Raw genomic sequence first — 18,083 nt, 5'->3', positions numbered from 1 at the left:
TGTTGGGGGGGGCGGGGAGGGAGGTTGTTAAGAAAACGACTTGGGACAACCCTTAGGCCTACCTTGTGAAAACTGTGAATAAACCATTGTTAAGAATGATAAACTGTAGAGAAGGACTGATATACTCTAGGCCTCTGCTCCCCACCAGACGGATAACTGCTGAGGCTGATGTGATAATAGAGGTGTGTTGCCACATGTGGTGTTAGGGGTGGGATCATATACAGCGGACTCTCCTGAAGGCAAGATGAATCATTCCTGAGATTGGACAACGTGGTAAGGATGCTAGTGCAGGCCACTGCACCACAACAGGAGGCTACCAGAGTACAGATGGCTGCTCAGCAGGAATCCATATAAATACAACAAGAGACTAGCCAACTGCTGATGAATCAGGTGATACAAGACCAAGGCACACTGCAGGAAGTAGTTAGACAACTGAAGGCCCTGACTACTCTGGAAGGTGACCAGGAAGGAACTCTATCTTAAAGGCTAGTGGTTACTTACAAAAGATGATGAGAAAGAGAGATGTTGAGGTTTATCTTCTCATGTCTGAAAGAACATACCTATGTGAGGCCTTGCCCCAAGACCAGTAAATCGGTATCCTTGCTCCCTTCCTGTGTGGGAAGGCACAGAAGGCCTACCACAATATGGCAGCAGAAACTGTCAAACACTGTGCCCAGTTGAAAACCGATCCTGGCAAGATCCAGAGTGACTACAGCTATAAAGGCCCAGGGATTCCACAAGTGGAGGTTCCAGGATAACAGAGCTCCAAGACCACAACTGTTCAACTTGATCCTTCTGACACAGAAGTGGCTGCATCCTGAGACCAACAGTATGGAAAAGATCATAGAACTCCTGGTTTTGGACAGATTCCTGAAAGGATTACTGCCTGTGAAGGTGGGTTGACCAAAATGACCCTTCTGACGTCATTGATTTGGTTACCTTCGTAGAGAGGCATTTAATGGCCAGACAGCTTTCTAGGACTGCCAGAGAAGAGATGTGCCAGTCCCAAAGGCCTGTACCTCTGAAAGTTTTGGTATGACTATATGGGGGAGGAGGGATGCTGAAGTGCAACCCCAGGCTGGGAAGGGACTTGGGGAACTGGGGAGAGAAGACGATAGGGTAAGGCCTAATAGACCATAGAATAGGGAGATATCAAAGGCTATGTATAAATGTTATGCTTGTGGGGGAGCTAGAACATAGAGCAGTTCAATGTCCTAACAGTGAGGAGCCCATGCAGTGCAGCTTGATGGAACAGTGAGAGACCATGCTTAATCCTGCAGGAATAGCTTGAACGGCCACGTATAACTATGTGGAGTTAAAGTTGAATGGTGTAGAGACTGTTGCTTTAATAGACTCCAGAAGTGAAGTCACACTGGTCTCTGGGAAACTGGTGGGGTAGAATGAACTGTCTGAAAAGCAGGGGAATAACCTGCATGCATTGAGAAGTTAATTATTAAATGGCCATTCTTGTAAAAATAGAGGTTCAGGGAAGCACAACAAGGCTGGTGGTGGCTGTAATCTCTAAACTTCCATACCATGTGCTCATAAGACAAGATTTCCCAGGGTTCGGAAATTTACTCCCAGTGAAGGAATGGGGGAAAGTAATAACCCCATGTCTGATATCATGACTCCAGTAAATAGCCCACCTCCCATCTTCTCTGAATTAGGCCTGGACCTGTTTTCAAAGTCCCAGAAGACTATGCGAGAAAGATGGGCAGACTGAAGACTGGGGACCAAGATATTGGCCCAGAATCAGAAGGTGGTGCTTCTGGGTAAGCAGTCTCATCCAGCAGGCAGAGAGACAACTCAGTTACCGAACCTGAGGTTGAGACATGTTCCACAGAGACCAACCCTCAGGGTAAAACTGAATTTGGACATTTCAGATGCTTGATCTCCTATACCAGAATATTAGAAAACTAGTAGTCTAGGTAAATGAGGTACCAGCAGAGGGGAACACCGAAGATCCAGGGCCTTACTTTGTAATTTTAAAAAAGGACCTATTGTATAGAATACTCTAACTACAGGAGCAAGAACTGAAACAGTTTCTAGTACTCCAAGGACACAGAAAGGCATTATTCGACGTAGCCCATTGTCATTCGGTCGAGGAATATTTGGCAGTGAATAAAACACTAGATAGAATCCTTTGAAGGTTCTTTTGGCCAAGAATCTATATGCAGGTTTAACACTATTGTGCTTCCTTCCCTGAATGCCAATTGCACAGCCCACAACCTCAATTAATAGCCCCTTCAGTGCTCCTACCAGTTATCTAAGTCCCATTTGAAAGGACAGTGATGGGCCTGATAGGCTTGCTGGAAAAATCAGCCTAAGCTCATCAGAGTGTGCTTCTTGTGCTGGACTTTGCTGCCTGGTATCCAGAAGCCATACCCATGGGAAGCACAGCGTCCAAGATGATAGCTAATCCAAATATCCTCTCAGATAGGAGTACTCAAGGAGATTCTGACAGATGAAGGGACTCCTTTCATGGCAGAGTTGATGAAGGACTTGTGTGTACTGCTTCAAATACGGGCCCTACAAACCAATGGCTTGGTCAAACGCTTAAACAGAGCACTGAAGAGCATGATACGGAAAATAATGAATTGAGATTGGACAAATTGGGATACCTTGCTACCCTACTGGAATCTAGTTATAATGAAGGTTCCCCAGCCTTCCATAGGGATTTCCCCCTTCAAGTTGCCGAGTTGTTGCCACCCCATGGCATATTGGACATTGCCATGGAGCACCAGGAGGAACAGCCTCGCTAAGAAATGAGCATCATTGAACATGTGACGCACATGCGGGACAGAATAACCCAAGTCACCCCAATAGTGTGAGAACACATGGAAAAAGCACAAGCGACCCAACAGGCCTGTTATAATCGACAAACAAGTGTTCTGAAATTCCAGACTGGGGATTGGGTAATGGTGATGGGACCCCCAACAGAAAACAAGCCCTTGGTCAAATGACAGAGGCTATATGAAGTAACAGGCCATTGCAGAGGTTAACTGTAAGGTTCAAAAATCTGATCTCTGAAAGCAGGAACAGATCTACCACATCAACCTGTGAGAGCCCTGGCAAGACAGAGGTCATCAAGGTGATGGAGTGAAGCCATGATGTGTTCTCAGAGAAGCCAGGCAAAACTGTGAAAGCGCATCGTCCTGGATCCAGGAATACATGAGAAAGTTAAATCATACTGGATCCCTGAGGCTAAAAGAAAAGAGATCAATACAGAAATGAAAAGGATGCTGGAGCTGGGAATCACTGAAGAGTCCCATAGTGAATGGACAGCCTAACTGTTCTGGTTCCTAAACCAAATGGTACCATGAGGTTCTTCAATGACTTTTGGAAATTAAATGAGATGTCCCAGTTCAATGCCTACCTTCTGCTTCAGAGAGCAGCATAGGGCAGGAATCAGGCATGCAGTCCAACCCCATAATGTTGAGCTGGGGGGCATATGTGACAAAGTCAGACCTGACCACTCTCAGAGGGTGGTTGAAGGCAGGTATATCAGCCTAAGAATGGTTAAAGTCCTGTTTCCTAGGATCTGAAAAGGGTTTACCTCAGGTTAATTAGGGATCTCTGAGCCCAATTAAGGGCTGCAAGTGACCTTTAAAAACCTCTTCTGGGGAACTAGAGGGGCAGGAGGATCAAGGAACAATCCACAAACTGCAGAAGGGTTGGAGGCAGCAGAGAAAAAAGTTGCTCCTAGGGGGGGAGCTGTTCTCTTCTCTATAGGGGAAATATTGAGTTTACTGTTGTTTGGAGATGTACAGGTGACCAGGAGCTAGCACAATAAGCCTCACTGTTCTGGTGGAAGCAAAGAAAAGAGAGTGTGTGTGTGTGTGTGTGTGTTGCTTAAGAGAACCACTGAGGCATTCCTTGTCAGAATTGTAAATAAACTACTGTTAAGAATTATCAACATCCAAGAGAAGGGCTGATTTATTCCAGCCTTTGCCCCTCACCCACATGCCACAGGGAGAACCATTGAGGCTGATGTGGCAGTAGATGTGCATTGGCACATAACATGGTGAATCAGGCCCATGGCATCCAGCTCGCATATACAAATTATTTTAAAAACAGATTCATCCAAATCTAGGACTTACTGCAGGAATGTTGTCCTTTCAGTTGATGTATGCGTTGCTAGTGATGAGAACACTGTTAAGAATAATACATGCTTCAGACAGTTGGTATTAAAAAATAATACTATAAATCATAAGTAACTAGTATTGTGGTAGACAAACAAGCAGAAAGTTATAGCAGTAGACCTTTCAAGATCAGAGAGCCTGCAAATTATGGAAAAAAGAGATTAGAAGAAGCCTTTTGAGTTTTTTTCTGCATTTTGCTCTTACTAAAAAAACAAAACAAAACCCCAACACAATCTGATGGCTCAAAATGCAGAAATAAAGAATGCAGCTGAATACATAATGTTGCCCTCGTACCCTCTAATAGATGGTGACTTTTTTTTTTTAATCCTTTTACTAGTTTAGTTATGCCTGGTTTGGGGAATGCACCCCATCCATAGAGCCCAAATACTCAGAATGAATTTCACCGATTTTTGAACATATACACAGTTATTCCAATGGCAGTCAATTACTCATGTAAGTGCTTATCAATATGAATAAGGGTTCAACTATCTGGGCCTGTTTATACTATGCATGTGTGTGTGTTGGGTATGGTAACAGTATATATAAAAAATACCTATCTGAGGATTGTGTTAATTATTATAAATTAACCTTGTATCTCTCTCTCTCTCTCTTCTCAACTTTTGCAGGAGGCTGAATTTCATTCGTTAAGAGAAGCTCTCTCTTTTGTATCGTTAATTGATGGATATTATAGATTAACAGCAGATGCTCACCATTACCTCTGTAAAGAAGTAGCACCACCAACTGTGCTTGAAAATATCCAAAGCAACTGCCATGGACCAATTTCGTAAGCAGTGCTCTTATATTAATAAGACCAGGCACTTTTACTGAGTCTTGAAAGATGAGCTTCAGCAAGGGTGAAACATAAGCGTACTTACTGGAATGTGTGTTTATAGAAAAAATAGGTTTTTGGTGGGTGGCTTTTTCAAATTTTCCTTTGGCAAAACATTTTTTTGGGGGGGGGAGGGGTGTTCCCTTTGACTTTTGTTTCTGGGGGAATTCTGCGCCACTGTGCAATGCAGATTTTTGCAGACATTAATGGTTTTCTCCCTCCCCTTTTCGCCCCGAAATTGGCTGCAGTGTTGCTGGGCACCACTAGGGGAAGCTGAATCCAGCAATGCCCAGCTCTCACATAGAACACACTGCCGGGGGGAAGGGGTCAGGTGTATTGGCTGCAGGGGGCCCCTTGGCTGGATTTGGGGGGAGGGGTTGTGGGTGTCTGGCACCCCAGCTGGGCTCTGGGGAGGGGAGGCAGCGAAACAGAAACTGGGTTGTCGTAGGGATTTCTTTTAACTCTCTACTTCTGGGGGAAATTTTGTGTGTCTGTACTGTTACAGACATACTTGCTGACAGGTATTTTGAAATAAATTTACCAAAATAATTGAAACAGACAAATAAAATTTGCAGAATTTTAAAATATTGTGTGCAGAATTTTGAATTTTTTGGCACAGAATTCCCCCGGGAGTAGACTTTGTAAGGGAAGGTACACTCTTTTTCTGATGAGGGATGTCACGTTTTGTAACACCATTGCACTGTATACTACCCCTTTATGTCTTTGTTGCATGACTGGGTTGGAGGAAACTCCATATGAAACTCCTATTTGGTTACTGGGAAAGCCTGCAGAGTGAGAGTAGGATGTTACCTTTTGTGATATGTTTCATGTTTGAATTCTTTTTTGTAAATCATAAGAATGAATACAGATTAATTTAAAATATATTTCCTCCACTCAGAGTTCATTTTTAACTCCAGCCCAGTCATGCAACAAAGACATAATGCTGAATTTAGGACATTGTAGTCATTACCATGGCAACGGTGTATGATGTCATAAACGGAGGCTCTCATAATGTTTTCACTAAAAGATCTATCAGAACTAGAATCTAAGTTGCAAGGGAAAAAAGGGCAAATTCAGATACTCAGGTCTTCAGTCATTATGAGGGGAACATAGAGAATTGCTAGCTAGTAAATTTATCAAATTGCTTTTTGTACAGCTCTTAGTTCAGTTTCTCCAGTTCTTTAGAGAAACAGTTTGGTACCTTTATTGATTGTAACGTTTCATACAGTACTGTTATTGTTTGAGCTCAGGATATGGGCAACCAGAATGTAAGTAAGCAGAATATACTACATTTGATTTTTTCCCCATAGTTTAAGCAAGAGAACCAGTGTACTTGGTATACATATTTAAATAATAAAAAATTAGTGTGCCACCTAGTTAAATCAGGAATATTTCTGGAAATTTTTCATGAACATGAGGGGAAGAGAGGGAGTGATCTACATCTTCCAAAAGACATGGGTGAAACCTGTCCTAATATATCAAGCTCCTTCTATTTACTTTTTGGACATGGGGAGGGAAACTTGCAAATTTGAACAATAGAGTCAGATGTTAAAGTTGACTTTTTAGGACCGCATTAATTATGTGCTAGGCCTAGACCCTCTCAAGCAATGCCATTCATAACTAAGGCTAATATTTTGTCACGGACAGGTCACAGGCAATAAAGAAAAATTTACGGAAGCCTGTGACCTATCTGTGACTTTTACTAAAAACACACATGAGAAAATGGGGAGCCGCACCACTTTGGAGGGCCCCAGCTTGGAGCTGTGGGGTCCCCCCACCAACTGTGGCTCTGAGCTCCAGGGCACCTCCATTGCCCGCAGAAGCTGGAAGCTCCCGGGGGCCTCGCTGCCCACAGCAGCCAGGAGCTGTGCCCTCCCCCCCCCCCCCGTGTCTGGGAGCTCGGGGCCCCCACAGTTCACAGCTGCCACTGGTGGCGAGGGGACCCTGCAGCTCTCAGGCACTACGAGCACAAGTCATGGAAGTCTCTGGAAGTCACGGAATCTGTGACTTATGTGACAAAATCTTAGCCTTATTCATAATCCCTCGAACAAGACGTGGACAGTTAGATAATCCATAGCAAAGATGCTATATAGTTACTTGATTTCCCAGGAAAAATCAGTTTCCATTGATGGATGATTCAGTAAATTTTTTTTAACCCGTTTTTCTTTCTCCTGTGAGCTGCTTGTCCTCAATAGGCATGTTTCCTTACTTGCATATAATACTGTTGCTAACAGAACAAAGCCCAGGTGTTTTAAAAGGCAAACACCATAGCACATAGATAGATACAGTCCTTCTATTAGATACCCACTGTCGACCTAATTAATGCTTTCTAATAATGGTGTCATTGCTCAAAATCTCTGCTGTTTTGCTTTCTGAAATTGTACAGGAGTAAACACTTTTTCTTTTTATTATAGCATGGACTTTGCTACCAATAAACTGAGGAAAGCAGGCAATCAGACTGGCTACTATGTTCTTCGTTGCAGTCCTAAAGATTTTAAGAAATACTTCCTCACCTTTGCCATAGAGGTCAGTGTACTGCACTGAGCAGTAACTGTAGCCAGTATTGCACTAAAGCAGAGAGCATTGCTGCATGATTTATTTTTCTTTCACATACAGTAAATGGTTGAGTTTGTATCTTCTGTTACATGAGCTATGTATTCTCCTATTAATTAATGTCTTTGTGGTTCAGAATACTTTTTTTATTTACATGCTATTTATTGCTGTATAAACTGGTTTGTTTTGGTTTATATGAAAATATCCTTTTAAATCACAAAATTATCAGTACATCGGTCTCTTCTACCAACATTTCAAAAATATAAAAAAACAGTAGCTGCTTCTTTGGTGAGGTATACCAAAAAATAGTGTGTGAGCTTTCCTACTGGCTTGCAGCAGTTAGCTACTGTAACACATACCTTCAAAGCTGTGCACATTTCAGCAGATGACATCACAACAATGCTGCTGCCTAGATGGAAAAGTATCAACTACTGTCTTAGAAACATAGGAATCTTTGCCACCTCAGAGAAATATAATCAGTGGAGAAAGAAATGTTTTGTAGAATTGCACTGCTCATTCACTGAGCATATTTAGACTTTTCTTTCAGAAAGGAAAGCTGCGTGTGAAAGAGAGTTTCTTTTAGCTATCTGGTAAGATCTTCCCCCATTCAGAGCAATTTTGTATCATTTCTTGCTTTAGTTTTTCTAAGCAAACAGAGAGCTGCTGTGATTTGGTATTCATTGGTATGTTTTCCATTGGGTTGTAAAGAAAGGGCATGTGGCAGCAGTATAGGAGCTTCTATAAATTAGAAATGGACAACTGGACATTTTGGAAGTTTGACTTAAAGAAATGCGCTGTGTGTTGAGACTGTGTGCCAAGTTTCAGCTAGGAGTTAGAACTATGCTGTAGACAACAAAAATAAGAATATAGCCTAGGTTTTTGTGAGGTGCCTGTCATATGAACTATGCCTGCATCAGTGCATAGCACTACAAAATACATTTCACCATTGCTAATAAGTTTTCTGTTTGTGCACTCAAGATGTGAGGGTTCTTGCAACATTACATTTCCACCTCATCACTTTTGTTGCATGATGTAATTTATGTTAGTATCAATGAAGGGCTCACTTGTAACTGGGTCCATTCACTCTGTTTGCTTTTAAATCTCTTGGTTGCAGTCCTGATAGCTAATGTCAAAGTGCTAATCAACATTTCCAGTGATAGAAATAGTCCCTTACTAGCTTTATCAGTGTCTTCTCATTTTACTAGATACTGGGATTAAAATATCAAATGACAGTAACATGTTACTTGAGAATTTTTCTCTTTTTTAATAAATTGAGTGTACATAAATTGTTTACATTTTTAAATTGTATGTGTTGGTCTTTCCTTTTCTAATTAAAAATCTGTACAGCGGGATGGTGTCGCTGAGTATAAGCACTGCTTAATAACAAAAAATGAGACTGGAGAGTATAATCTTAGTGGAACAAAGAGAAGTTTTAGTAACCTTAAGGATCTGTTGAATTGCTATCAGACAGAAACGGTCCGTTCAGACAATATCATTTTCCAGTTTACCAAATGCTGCCCTCCAAAACCAAAAGGTAAGACTTGTCTAATTATTTTCGGGTTAATTGATTTTTTGAAAGAGAAATTAGCAGATCAATATATTTGTCCAACAGACATTTTCGTCTCCTTAGTCACTGAGATTTCAGTGTACTGTCACCTTGGATTTGCCTTGGTTTGTAAGAAGTTACTCACACTGCTGTGATCCCCTTCCACAAAGCATGACCATCCCAGCTTGCAGCTGTCCCGACTGAAAATAAAACTGGCCTCTTAATGATTGAAAGGTTGCATTTAACAGCATTTCTTATCTGATCAAGTCTTTAGCTACAGGTTTGTATCATGAAAGAGCTGCTAAATTTGTCATTTCTTATTCTGAAACGCACATGATGTACCATGAAAAGTGGTGTGGAATGTTTTCAGCATTGTAATGCTGTACTTGTCAAAAATAAGAGTGCTTCCGAAACTTTAATAATTAGGAGAGAAAGAAGAGAGAGAATCAGAATGTTATCTCTAGTCAGAAAGATTCAGGTTTGACATTTGTTTGATTAAGTCCTGTAATACTGTGTTATTTATTAAACAAATTTTTCTCTCCCTGCTATGGTATCCAGATTAAACTTCTTATCTCAGTAGACTTACACCTTAAATTAATAATTCTGTTGAAACAACATTTTGGATACGTCTTTAACAGAGGTGTTTTCTATTTTTTGTTTGTTTTTTTTCCTTCCACTCCCACCTTCTTTCCCTCCCCCCCCAGATAAGTCAAATCTTCTAGTCTTCAGGAGCAATGGTATTTCTGATGTACCTACATCGCCTACATTGCAGAGACACAATAATGTCAACCAAATGGTCTTTCACAAAATCCGGAATGAGGACTTGATATTTGTAAGTTCACCAGTTGCACCCAGCTGGCCATTTTCATGGACAGTTTCACACAGAGTTCTGAAAATCTAGTCCCTGTTTGTATGCAATTTAAAATAGACTTAATTGCAGCAAGACATTTCACTACAGTAGTTCTTTAGTGACAATTAAAAAAAAAAGTTCTAAATTTGGGTGTCCCTTTAATAATGAACAGAGTTTTTGTTCATATAAAAATGTCTATCCTTTTTATTGCATCACCCACTGTTTTCTCCACCTTCAGAGGCCCAAATTCTTTATACTCCCAGCCTTCAGTTTCCTTCCCTATGGGTTCTTGCAACCACCTGTCCCCAGAGGTCCCCAAACAGTCAAAGAGGGGGTGGGGAAACATTCATCTAATCCAATATTTAGGTTAAACTCTTTCCAGTATAGTTATTCCTCACTCCTGGTCATTTGACTCTTGAACTGATTGTATTAGCTTTAAAAGTTTTCTACGTACATTATTTATAGAGAACTTTAAGTGATCGGAACTGACAGAGTAGGTTGTCTGACTGCTCCTTCCCTGTTACCCCTACCTTTTTTATATTTTAGAATGAGAGCCTTGGGCAGGGCACCTTTACTAAGATTTTCAAAGGTATAAGGAAAGAAGTGGGAGACTATGGCGAGCTCCATCAAACTGAAGTCGTCTTAAAAGTGCTGGATAAAGTGCACAGAAATTACTCTGAGGTTTGTCTGGTTTTGGGGTAATATGTTTGATTGTTGTCTGTAAACAATTACTGTTCTTTGGTACCATGAACAACTTAAAATGGTATTATATAGTAGATGATTACAGTTCAGTTTAATCCAGGGCCAGACTCTTTCCTGCACCAAGCATAATTTTGTGAAGGAGAGGTGAGTAGGGCTGTCAGGAAGCGAGTTTAAGGCGTTTTTATTCTCTGCCTTGCACAGCTGCACTTCAGGCTGTGGCCTAGGGACTGCTGTAACTAACCTACACCATCTGACAGTGGTCCCCAAGGGACCACATCCATCCACGTGCTGAGAAATGCCAGAATGCAGCAGTGTTCCAGTTTTGCCCACTTCTACCCCGGTACTCCAGACTTTGGAACAGGGGGACTGGTGCAGGGGCCAGCTGTCATGGCTTCACACCTTCCGAGAGCTTCACCCCCCATGCCCCCACAGCCCGGGAAGAATTCTCAGCTGACCAAATGTGGCCAGTGTTAGGGTCCTTTGTACCTCCTGAGCAGCAGAAAGGGGCCAGATCCAGGGAGAGAATTTGGCCCCAGATTTCACCTTTGATCCAATACACTACATGCAAATGCAATGAAATACTCTAATTCAACATTTTTGAGCAGTTAACAATCTTTGATTTGTTGTTTATGGCCATCTTCTTGTGGAGTTCAGATATCTGCCATAGGTTAAAGGAGATTCCCTATTAGCGCTGCTTGCTTTCTATATGTATAAAGATTGCTGACTAAACCATGTGTGCACTGTGGATAAAACAGTTACTAAAAAAAAGTCACTGCACAAGCCAACAAGATGGAATCAGTTATGCAATATTCTTGCAGTAAGTTAGGAATTAAAGCAATGTGAAAATGTGGGTGGGTTTAATTCCAAATAATTTAACATTTTCTTCGCTGATTATCATTCTCTCTGCCTTGCACTTGCAGTCTTTCTTTGAGGCAGCAAGCATGATGAGCCAGCTTTCTTACAAGCACTTGGTATTAAATTATGGAGTATGTGTCTGTGGAGAGGAGAGTAAGTACAATCAATTATATTTATATAATTTCAAATAGCTCTCATTACAGTTTCTGTTCTTGATATTGTATAAAAGCCTGCTGCAAAATTTATTTGCACCCTAGTCGTATAGGGGTGGCTCAGCAGGCATTCATGTGAAAGAGTGACAGTTACTCCTGAGGGAATTCTGTGCCAATGTGCATGTGCAGAATTTATGCCCCCTGCAGATTTCTTTGTTTCCCTGCAGAAGAATGACTTTCTGACAGGGAAACAAAGGGAAGCCACAAGAGCGGTCATGCAGCCCTCCCAAGCAGTATGTTTTGGGTCCTCAGGGCAGCCAGCACAGAGGTAAATCACCGTGGGGCAGGAGGTGTGACTGGGGAAGACCCAGCTGGTGGCTTCTACGTTGTGCTGGGCTCAGCTGCTAGTCCCAGCTGGGCTGGGGAGGATGAGGCTTCCTCTTCCCCTGCATGGCATCCAGGGTGGGGTCAGACCCACCCCCAGATTTCTCCCCTGGCTGCAGGAAGCTGCTTCCTGCACCCATTGCTCCTCAGCTGCAGGGGGAGGGATCCCTGTACAGGGAGCTGCTCCCTTATCCGCCTAACCCCCATGCATCCAGACCTCCTCATACCCAGACCCTCCTGCCAAGCCTCACCCCTCCTTCACTCAGAACTCCCCTCCCCCAAATGAGCCCCACTCCCCCAGCATCTGGACCCCCCACGGAGACCCCACACCCAGTCCCCCTGCCGAGCTCTATAACCCTCCCCACATCCCCTTATGCTGAGACCCAACCAGCTTCACCTGGACCCCCTGCAGAGTCCCATTACCGTTGCATCCAGAATCCCCCAACAAGCTTCTGTGTATCCAGATCCACCCCCCACCCAGATCACCCAGATGCCCCACTGATCCGCCTGCACCCAGTTTATCCCTCATAGAACCCTCTCAACCCACATCTGGATCTCCCCTTATTAAGCCTCTTCACACTTGGTTCCTTGCTGAGCCTGCTTTCCACATGGAGGAGCAGGGCCCTGGGGTGTTTCTGGGGCAAGACTAGTTTTTGCACTGTGTCAGGGTTGGGTGCAGCCTCACTGCTGAGTCCGTTTCCTGGTGGGGAGCTGCACAGTGATCTCCCACCTCTGTGCAGCCAGTGGCCTGTGCTCCCCAATGCCATTCTGGGGCCTCCACATTTATTTGACAAATAAAATTTGCAGAATTTTAAAATACAATGTGCAGAATTTTGATATTTTGGTGCAGAATTTTTAATTTTTTGTCACTCAGGAGTAAGTGACATCAGCGAGCGTCATAGGAAATTTGAACAGGTTGTGGGAATATGCACTGTAACCTTTTGTGAAGGATTTGCTAATACATCTGCAGAGACTGGCAAAGGTTTTTAAGAGCCAGCTTTTCACAATCAGCTGACAAAATGGTTTCCACAATTTGTCCACCAGTATTTGCATGTCCATAGTGATCAATGGTGATCATAGGTGCCTGATTGTTCAAGCAAATCACCATTAGCTCTGCAAAAAGTCTTGACTGTTACTCTTTGCACATGACCAAATGCTGGTTTTGTGGGGACAAATACAATTGTAGAAAGGGTAGTTTAGGCAACCAGTTCTGAAAATGTGGCCCCTTATTTCAGCAGAACTCTGCCCCCCGTCTTACCTTTCCTCCAGTAAAAAATCATCCTAGAAACTGTATGTGGGTATGTAGCATGTCCCTACTAACATTTTTAAAGCAACTTCAGATTGTTGTTCTAGATTTTATGTATGTATTTCCTCATAGGCCAGGCTTTTATATGAGCTAGTTCTCCTGTTTTTGTATGCGTATATTGTCTTAAGGCAGATTAGTGTTAGTAGATCCCTTATCTTGGGGTCATCTTTTACCCTCCATTCCTTTTACTCAGAGAGGCCAGGTTTTGCTAATTAACTTTGGTTTTCTGTTTTAGTTTTTCGTGTGGCTTTTCTAAGTTATTTTAGCATCGTATTGTTTTCTTTCTGAGATTCCCATTTTTTAACAAAATAAAACATTTTATAGTAACAGTAAGTGTCGGAATCCCTTTTTTTGTTTGATCATGGGAGTAATGAAGAGCTCAACATTCTGCAACGTGTCTCCTGAATTCAGTTAAAGAGGATCTGCAATGATTTTGTCAGCAAAGTTGTTAGAGATCCTAAATCCTACTTATCTGCATCATAAAATGTAAATGCCCATATATTTTCCTTGATTGCTCAAAAAAGCCTTATCCTTGCTTTGCAGCTTGGCTGGAGCTTTCATGATGGGAGAAACAACATGAAATACATAGTATAAATCAATGGTTCTCAACCTTTTCTACACTGGGACCCACTATCCCATTTAGCAGTGTAGGCGGGCAGGGCCCCACAGGTCGAGAACAATGGCCCTTATGTTTGTGTTTGATTCTCAAAGTTATTTTAATATCATTTTGTGAGGTGGAAAGGGATCATTTTAAATAGTTGGATGTCAAGTAATTTTATTTTAATAATTACTAAAAATATTTAGTCCAGAGAAACAAGAAATGGTAGGCCAGCTCTTATTAGCTGTTTCTCTTACTGCCAACTAAGGAATGTGACTCCCACTACTTAGTCGGACGGGGTGGGATGGAGGGTATGGGCCTTACTGACTACCATGATCAAGACCAAGCAAAAAATCACAATCACTAACTATGGTTGTTTTATTATTAAAGAAAGGAAAAGAAACATTAAACAAAACAACACAAATGACTTTAAGTGTACTTGTCCTTGGAAAATAGGAGTAGAAACCTTCTGGGATTTTTGTGATTAGCTTTCACATTTTGTAACATAATTTTACATATGTATTGTTATACTTCTGAGCACCCCGGGTATAGCATTCTGATAGCTGTATCTTAATATTCAGTAAATATTCTCCTTGATTTCCCCGTTCACTTGTGGTGGTGTTAGCACAGACACTTCAATTGTTGTATAATGTGCTATATCAGTAGGGAATTTTATCTTCAGATAGCTTGTTTATAAGTATAGTAATTCATCTTTAAACTCATAATTAGACTCTGTAGTCTATCTACTTCTAAAGATATGGGAGATTTACATAGGTAACTTCCTTAATCTACTGAGAGGAGGCCAGTTCCTTATGTTAGCAACAACTATATTTAATTCAGATAAGTCTGCTATGGATCTGAGTAAATTTTATTTTGTATAGTTCTGAAAGCACTGCATGTTCTCTGAAAGACTAAGTTGCAAGCCAATTTTTGCACTATAAAGCAGGAAACACACCATGGTTACAATAGGTTTCATTGTGTTTGGAGTCCAAATGAGGAACTTTAATACAATTGAAAGCAGAAGCTCAGGATCATTTCACTTCACTTTAAATTAATTGTTTCTAAAAAAATAAATCACTGAGACTGTGGCAACCATGCAGCTGTGCTATATGGCTTCCTTCCTGGGTCCTTGACTAGAAGACTGTTTAAGCAAGTGTTGCCAGATTAATACAGGCAGGCTGTGAGGAAAGGGCCTCTTCTTATGGCTGTGCCTACACAAGAGGGGAACTTCTGTTGTTCCAACAAAGGATGTGTTTCAATAGCGGAACCAACAACACTTCAGTTCAGCAGGATGAAACTTTAGATTTTAAAAAAAGAAGAAGAAAGTTTGTAAACAACTGCAAAGTGGCTGAGTTGAAATGATTGTTTTATTAATGCAATATGACATTGATACACTTATACATTATGATGCTAACTTGAAACCACATTACTTTTATTGTCACAAGGTGTGTGTGTGGGGGGGGGTGTTAAAATCAGATCTGTTTCTTAGTAGTATGTTTATAAAACAAGAATGAAAAATTAAACAGTCTGTTTACCTTTTAAACATTTTAAATCAGATATCCTGGTGCAGGAGTATGTCAGATTCGGATCCTTGGACACATATTTGAAAAAGAACAAAAATTCTATCAATATCTTGTGGAAATTGGAAGTTGCCAAACAGTTGGCATTGGCCATGCATTTTCTGGTAAGTTGTTTTTTTTCTTTTTTAGGTGATGGTCAAATTCATATGCTTGGTTTTTTATCTATACATATTATACAAACACACACAAAAATCTACATTAAAAGATCATTATTACGCAGTCAAGCACTCAAAAGTTAGGAAATGCTAGAATTAAGGCTGCCTGTGCAGCCTAGTTCAGCCCCTTTGTGAGTATGCACGAAGATAGTTTTTAAGTACATCAGAGGTTGGCAGCCTTTCAGAAGTGGTGTGCCAAGTCTTCATTTATTCACTATGATTTGAAGTTTCACGTGCCAGTAATACATTTATACGTTTTTAGAAGGTCTCTTTCTATAAGTCTATAATATGTAACTAAACTATTGTTGTATGTAAAGTAAATAAGGTTTTTTAAATGTTTAAGAAGCTTCATTTAAAATTAAATTAAAATGCAGAGCCCTCTTGACCGGAGACCAGGACCCAGGCAGTGCGAGTGCCACTTAAAATCTGCTCACATGCTGCCTTTGGCACACGTGCCATAGGTTGCTTACCCCTGAATTACATAATCACATACTATTTTTTCCACAGGATCCATGCCTCATTCAGTTCACAGAACGGACAGTGTTCAGTTAATGAGCAGCTAATTCAGTATTTTGTTTTCTCCTTATTGTTCATTTTGTGGATGTAGGCCTAATTTACTGCACGCTGGTCATGCACTACTGTGAAGATAGCATTATTAATTCTGTCATAGGCTTTTCTGTAGCACTTATTTCAGTGATGGGCAACCTGAGACCCTTGGGCCGCATGCAGCCCATCAGGGTAATCTGCTGGTGGGCCATGAGACAGTGTTTACATTGACCGTCTACAGGCACGACTGCCCACAGCTCCCAGTGGCCGCAGTTCACAGTTCCCGGCCAATGGGAGCTGCAGGAATCAGCAGCCAGCCCGCACAGGCCACAGGTTGCCTGCCACTGGCTTATTGATAGTATCTGAGTGCATCACAAACGTTAATTAATTTATCCTCACATCATCCTTATCTCCATTTCATGGCTGGGAAGCTGAGGCACAAAGAGAGAGAGGTCAAAAGTGTCCACTAGGGCAGCATTCAACTGTCTTAATGACGAGACCCTCCCTTTATTTTCTGCAATCCCCCACCTCATTCACTACACACTTTCCAACTTCTGCAATAAATGGGGCAGAGGTTCTACGAGAAGCAGCCTCCTTTTACCATGAAATCCTGATTCATGCCCAGAGCAGATCCATCTTAGTCACTAAATGAAGCAGGGGACCTGTGAAAAAAAAGTATGTGTTTATGCAATTAAAGACTATATCATAATGCATATGAATAAGGGAGATGAATTAAGGTTGCACAGGCAGCCTTAATTCTGGTATTTTCTAATTTCTGAGTGTTTCACTTTGCAACCTTAATAATAATCTTCTAGCATAGCCTTGTGTGTATGATTTCCTAGGTTTTTTTTTTTTTTTAAAAGCAAACTGGAAAAACAGAAATTCCATCATATGGTTCCTCAGTAGGGTTGGAATCTTTAGATCCACCTGACAGACATCTGGCACTTGAGGTAACGGAGTAACTGCTACCATTGTCATCCTCTGTCTGAACCAGCACTAAAGGGAGATGAGACACTCACCCTGATAGTGGGTTTCACAGATATTTGCCAGCACCAGAAGACTGGTGAGACTCAGCTGTCTTGAGTTCCATTCCAGGCTTTGGAGGGGAGTGTGTTCTAATGGGCACAGACTTTTGCACATTCCACCAAGCTGATTTCTGCTGCCCCATCCCCATCAACCTGTGCCTGTCCCAGTCCTTTCTCTTTCTCACCCCTGGCTACTTGTGACAGTCTCAATCTCCTTGCCTTCCCAATCCAAGTCCCTACTCCTCAGGCGTCTCAGCCCAGTCTCAGTCTTTTTTTTCCCAGCCATCTCCTCCTTTGAGTTTTCTTTCAGAGTCAGAATCTCTGCTCTCCACACCCAGTCCCAGGCTCCTTGCCCAACTAATCCGAGTTTCCCCCTCCAATTCCCAGTCCCAGTTTCTCTCTTCCAGTCCCAGTCTCACCAGACTCCTTGTCCCAATCTACTCCTTTCTCTCTCTCCCAATTCAGATGACTTCCCCCTCTGTGCTGCCTGGGTGCCAGCAGGGAGGGTCACTGAGGCATAGAGGAGAGAGGCCTTGCTCTCAGTTCTAGCTCCCAGGCCCATTACGGTTCAGAGTAGCAGTTACAGGGAAAGTCCTTCTGAGCCTTTATAGCCCTGAGCCGGACCATGCTTAGCTAATCTGTGGGGATGATGCATGTACAGTTAGTCGGCACCAGCAGCTGTGAGAGGCTCCAGCATGCTCAGTGAGGATGCAGTTTGTGGAGATTTTAGCTGTTAATGTTGAAGAAATCTTTACTGCATGTGCAAGCTGTGATTATTTTCAAAGGCTTATCACTTGGGCAAATTTGGGTGGATTTTCATGAGGATGGCAAAAGGTACATACATCTCTGACACACATGCC

At 42.0% G+C, this 18,083-nt stretch overlaps 1 protein-coding gene across 4 annotated transcripts in view; it reads left to right on the top strand.

Moving 5' to 3' along the window:
* Positions 1-18,083, top strand: part of JAK2 (Janus kinase 2) — a 148,361-nt gene that overhangs the window by 99,613 nt on the left and 30,665 nt on the right. For all 4 annotated transcript variants that reach the window (XM_050944265.1, XM_050944264.1, XM_050944267.1 and 1 more), the window contains exons 8-14: positions 4,769-4,926; positions 7,386-7,497; positions 8,872-9,058; positions 9,775-9,902; positions 10,467-10,601; positions 11,543-11,630; positions 15,474-15,601. In XM_050944265.1, coding sequence (XP_050800222.1) covers positions 4,769-4,926; positions 7,386-7,497; positions 8,872-9,058; positions 9,775-9,902; positions 10,467-10,601; positions 11,543-11,630; positions 15,474-15,601 — 936 coding nt within the window. The remainder of the gene's footprint in view (positions 1-4,768; positions 4,927-7,385; positions 7,498-8,871; positions 9,059-9,774; positions 9,903-10,466; positions 10,602-11,542; positions 11,631-15,473; positions 15,602-18,083) is intronic.

The sequence above is a fragment of the Gopherus flavomarginatus genome, chromosome 3 (genome assembly GCF_025201925.1).
Source record: "Gopherus flavomarginatus isolate rGopFla2 chromosome 3, rGopFla2.mat.asm, whole genome shotgun sequence".
NCBI classification, from domain to species: Eukaryota; Metazoa; Chordata; order Testudines; family Testudinidae; genus Gopherus; species Gopherus flavomarginatus.
The sequence above is the reverse complement of the archived record's forward strand: the minus strand, read 5'-3'. Positions and strand labels throughout refer to the sequence as shown.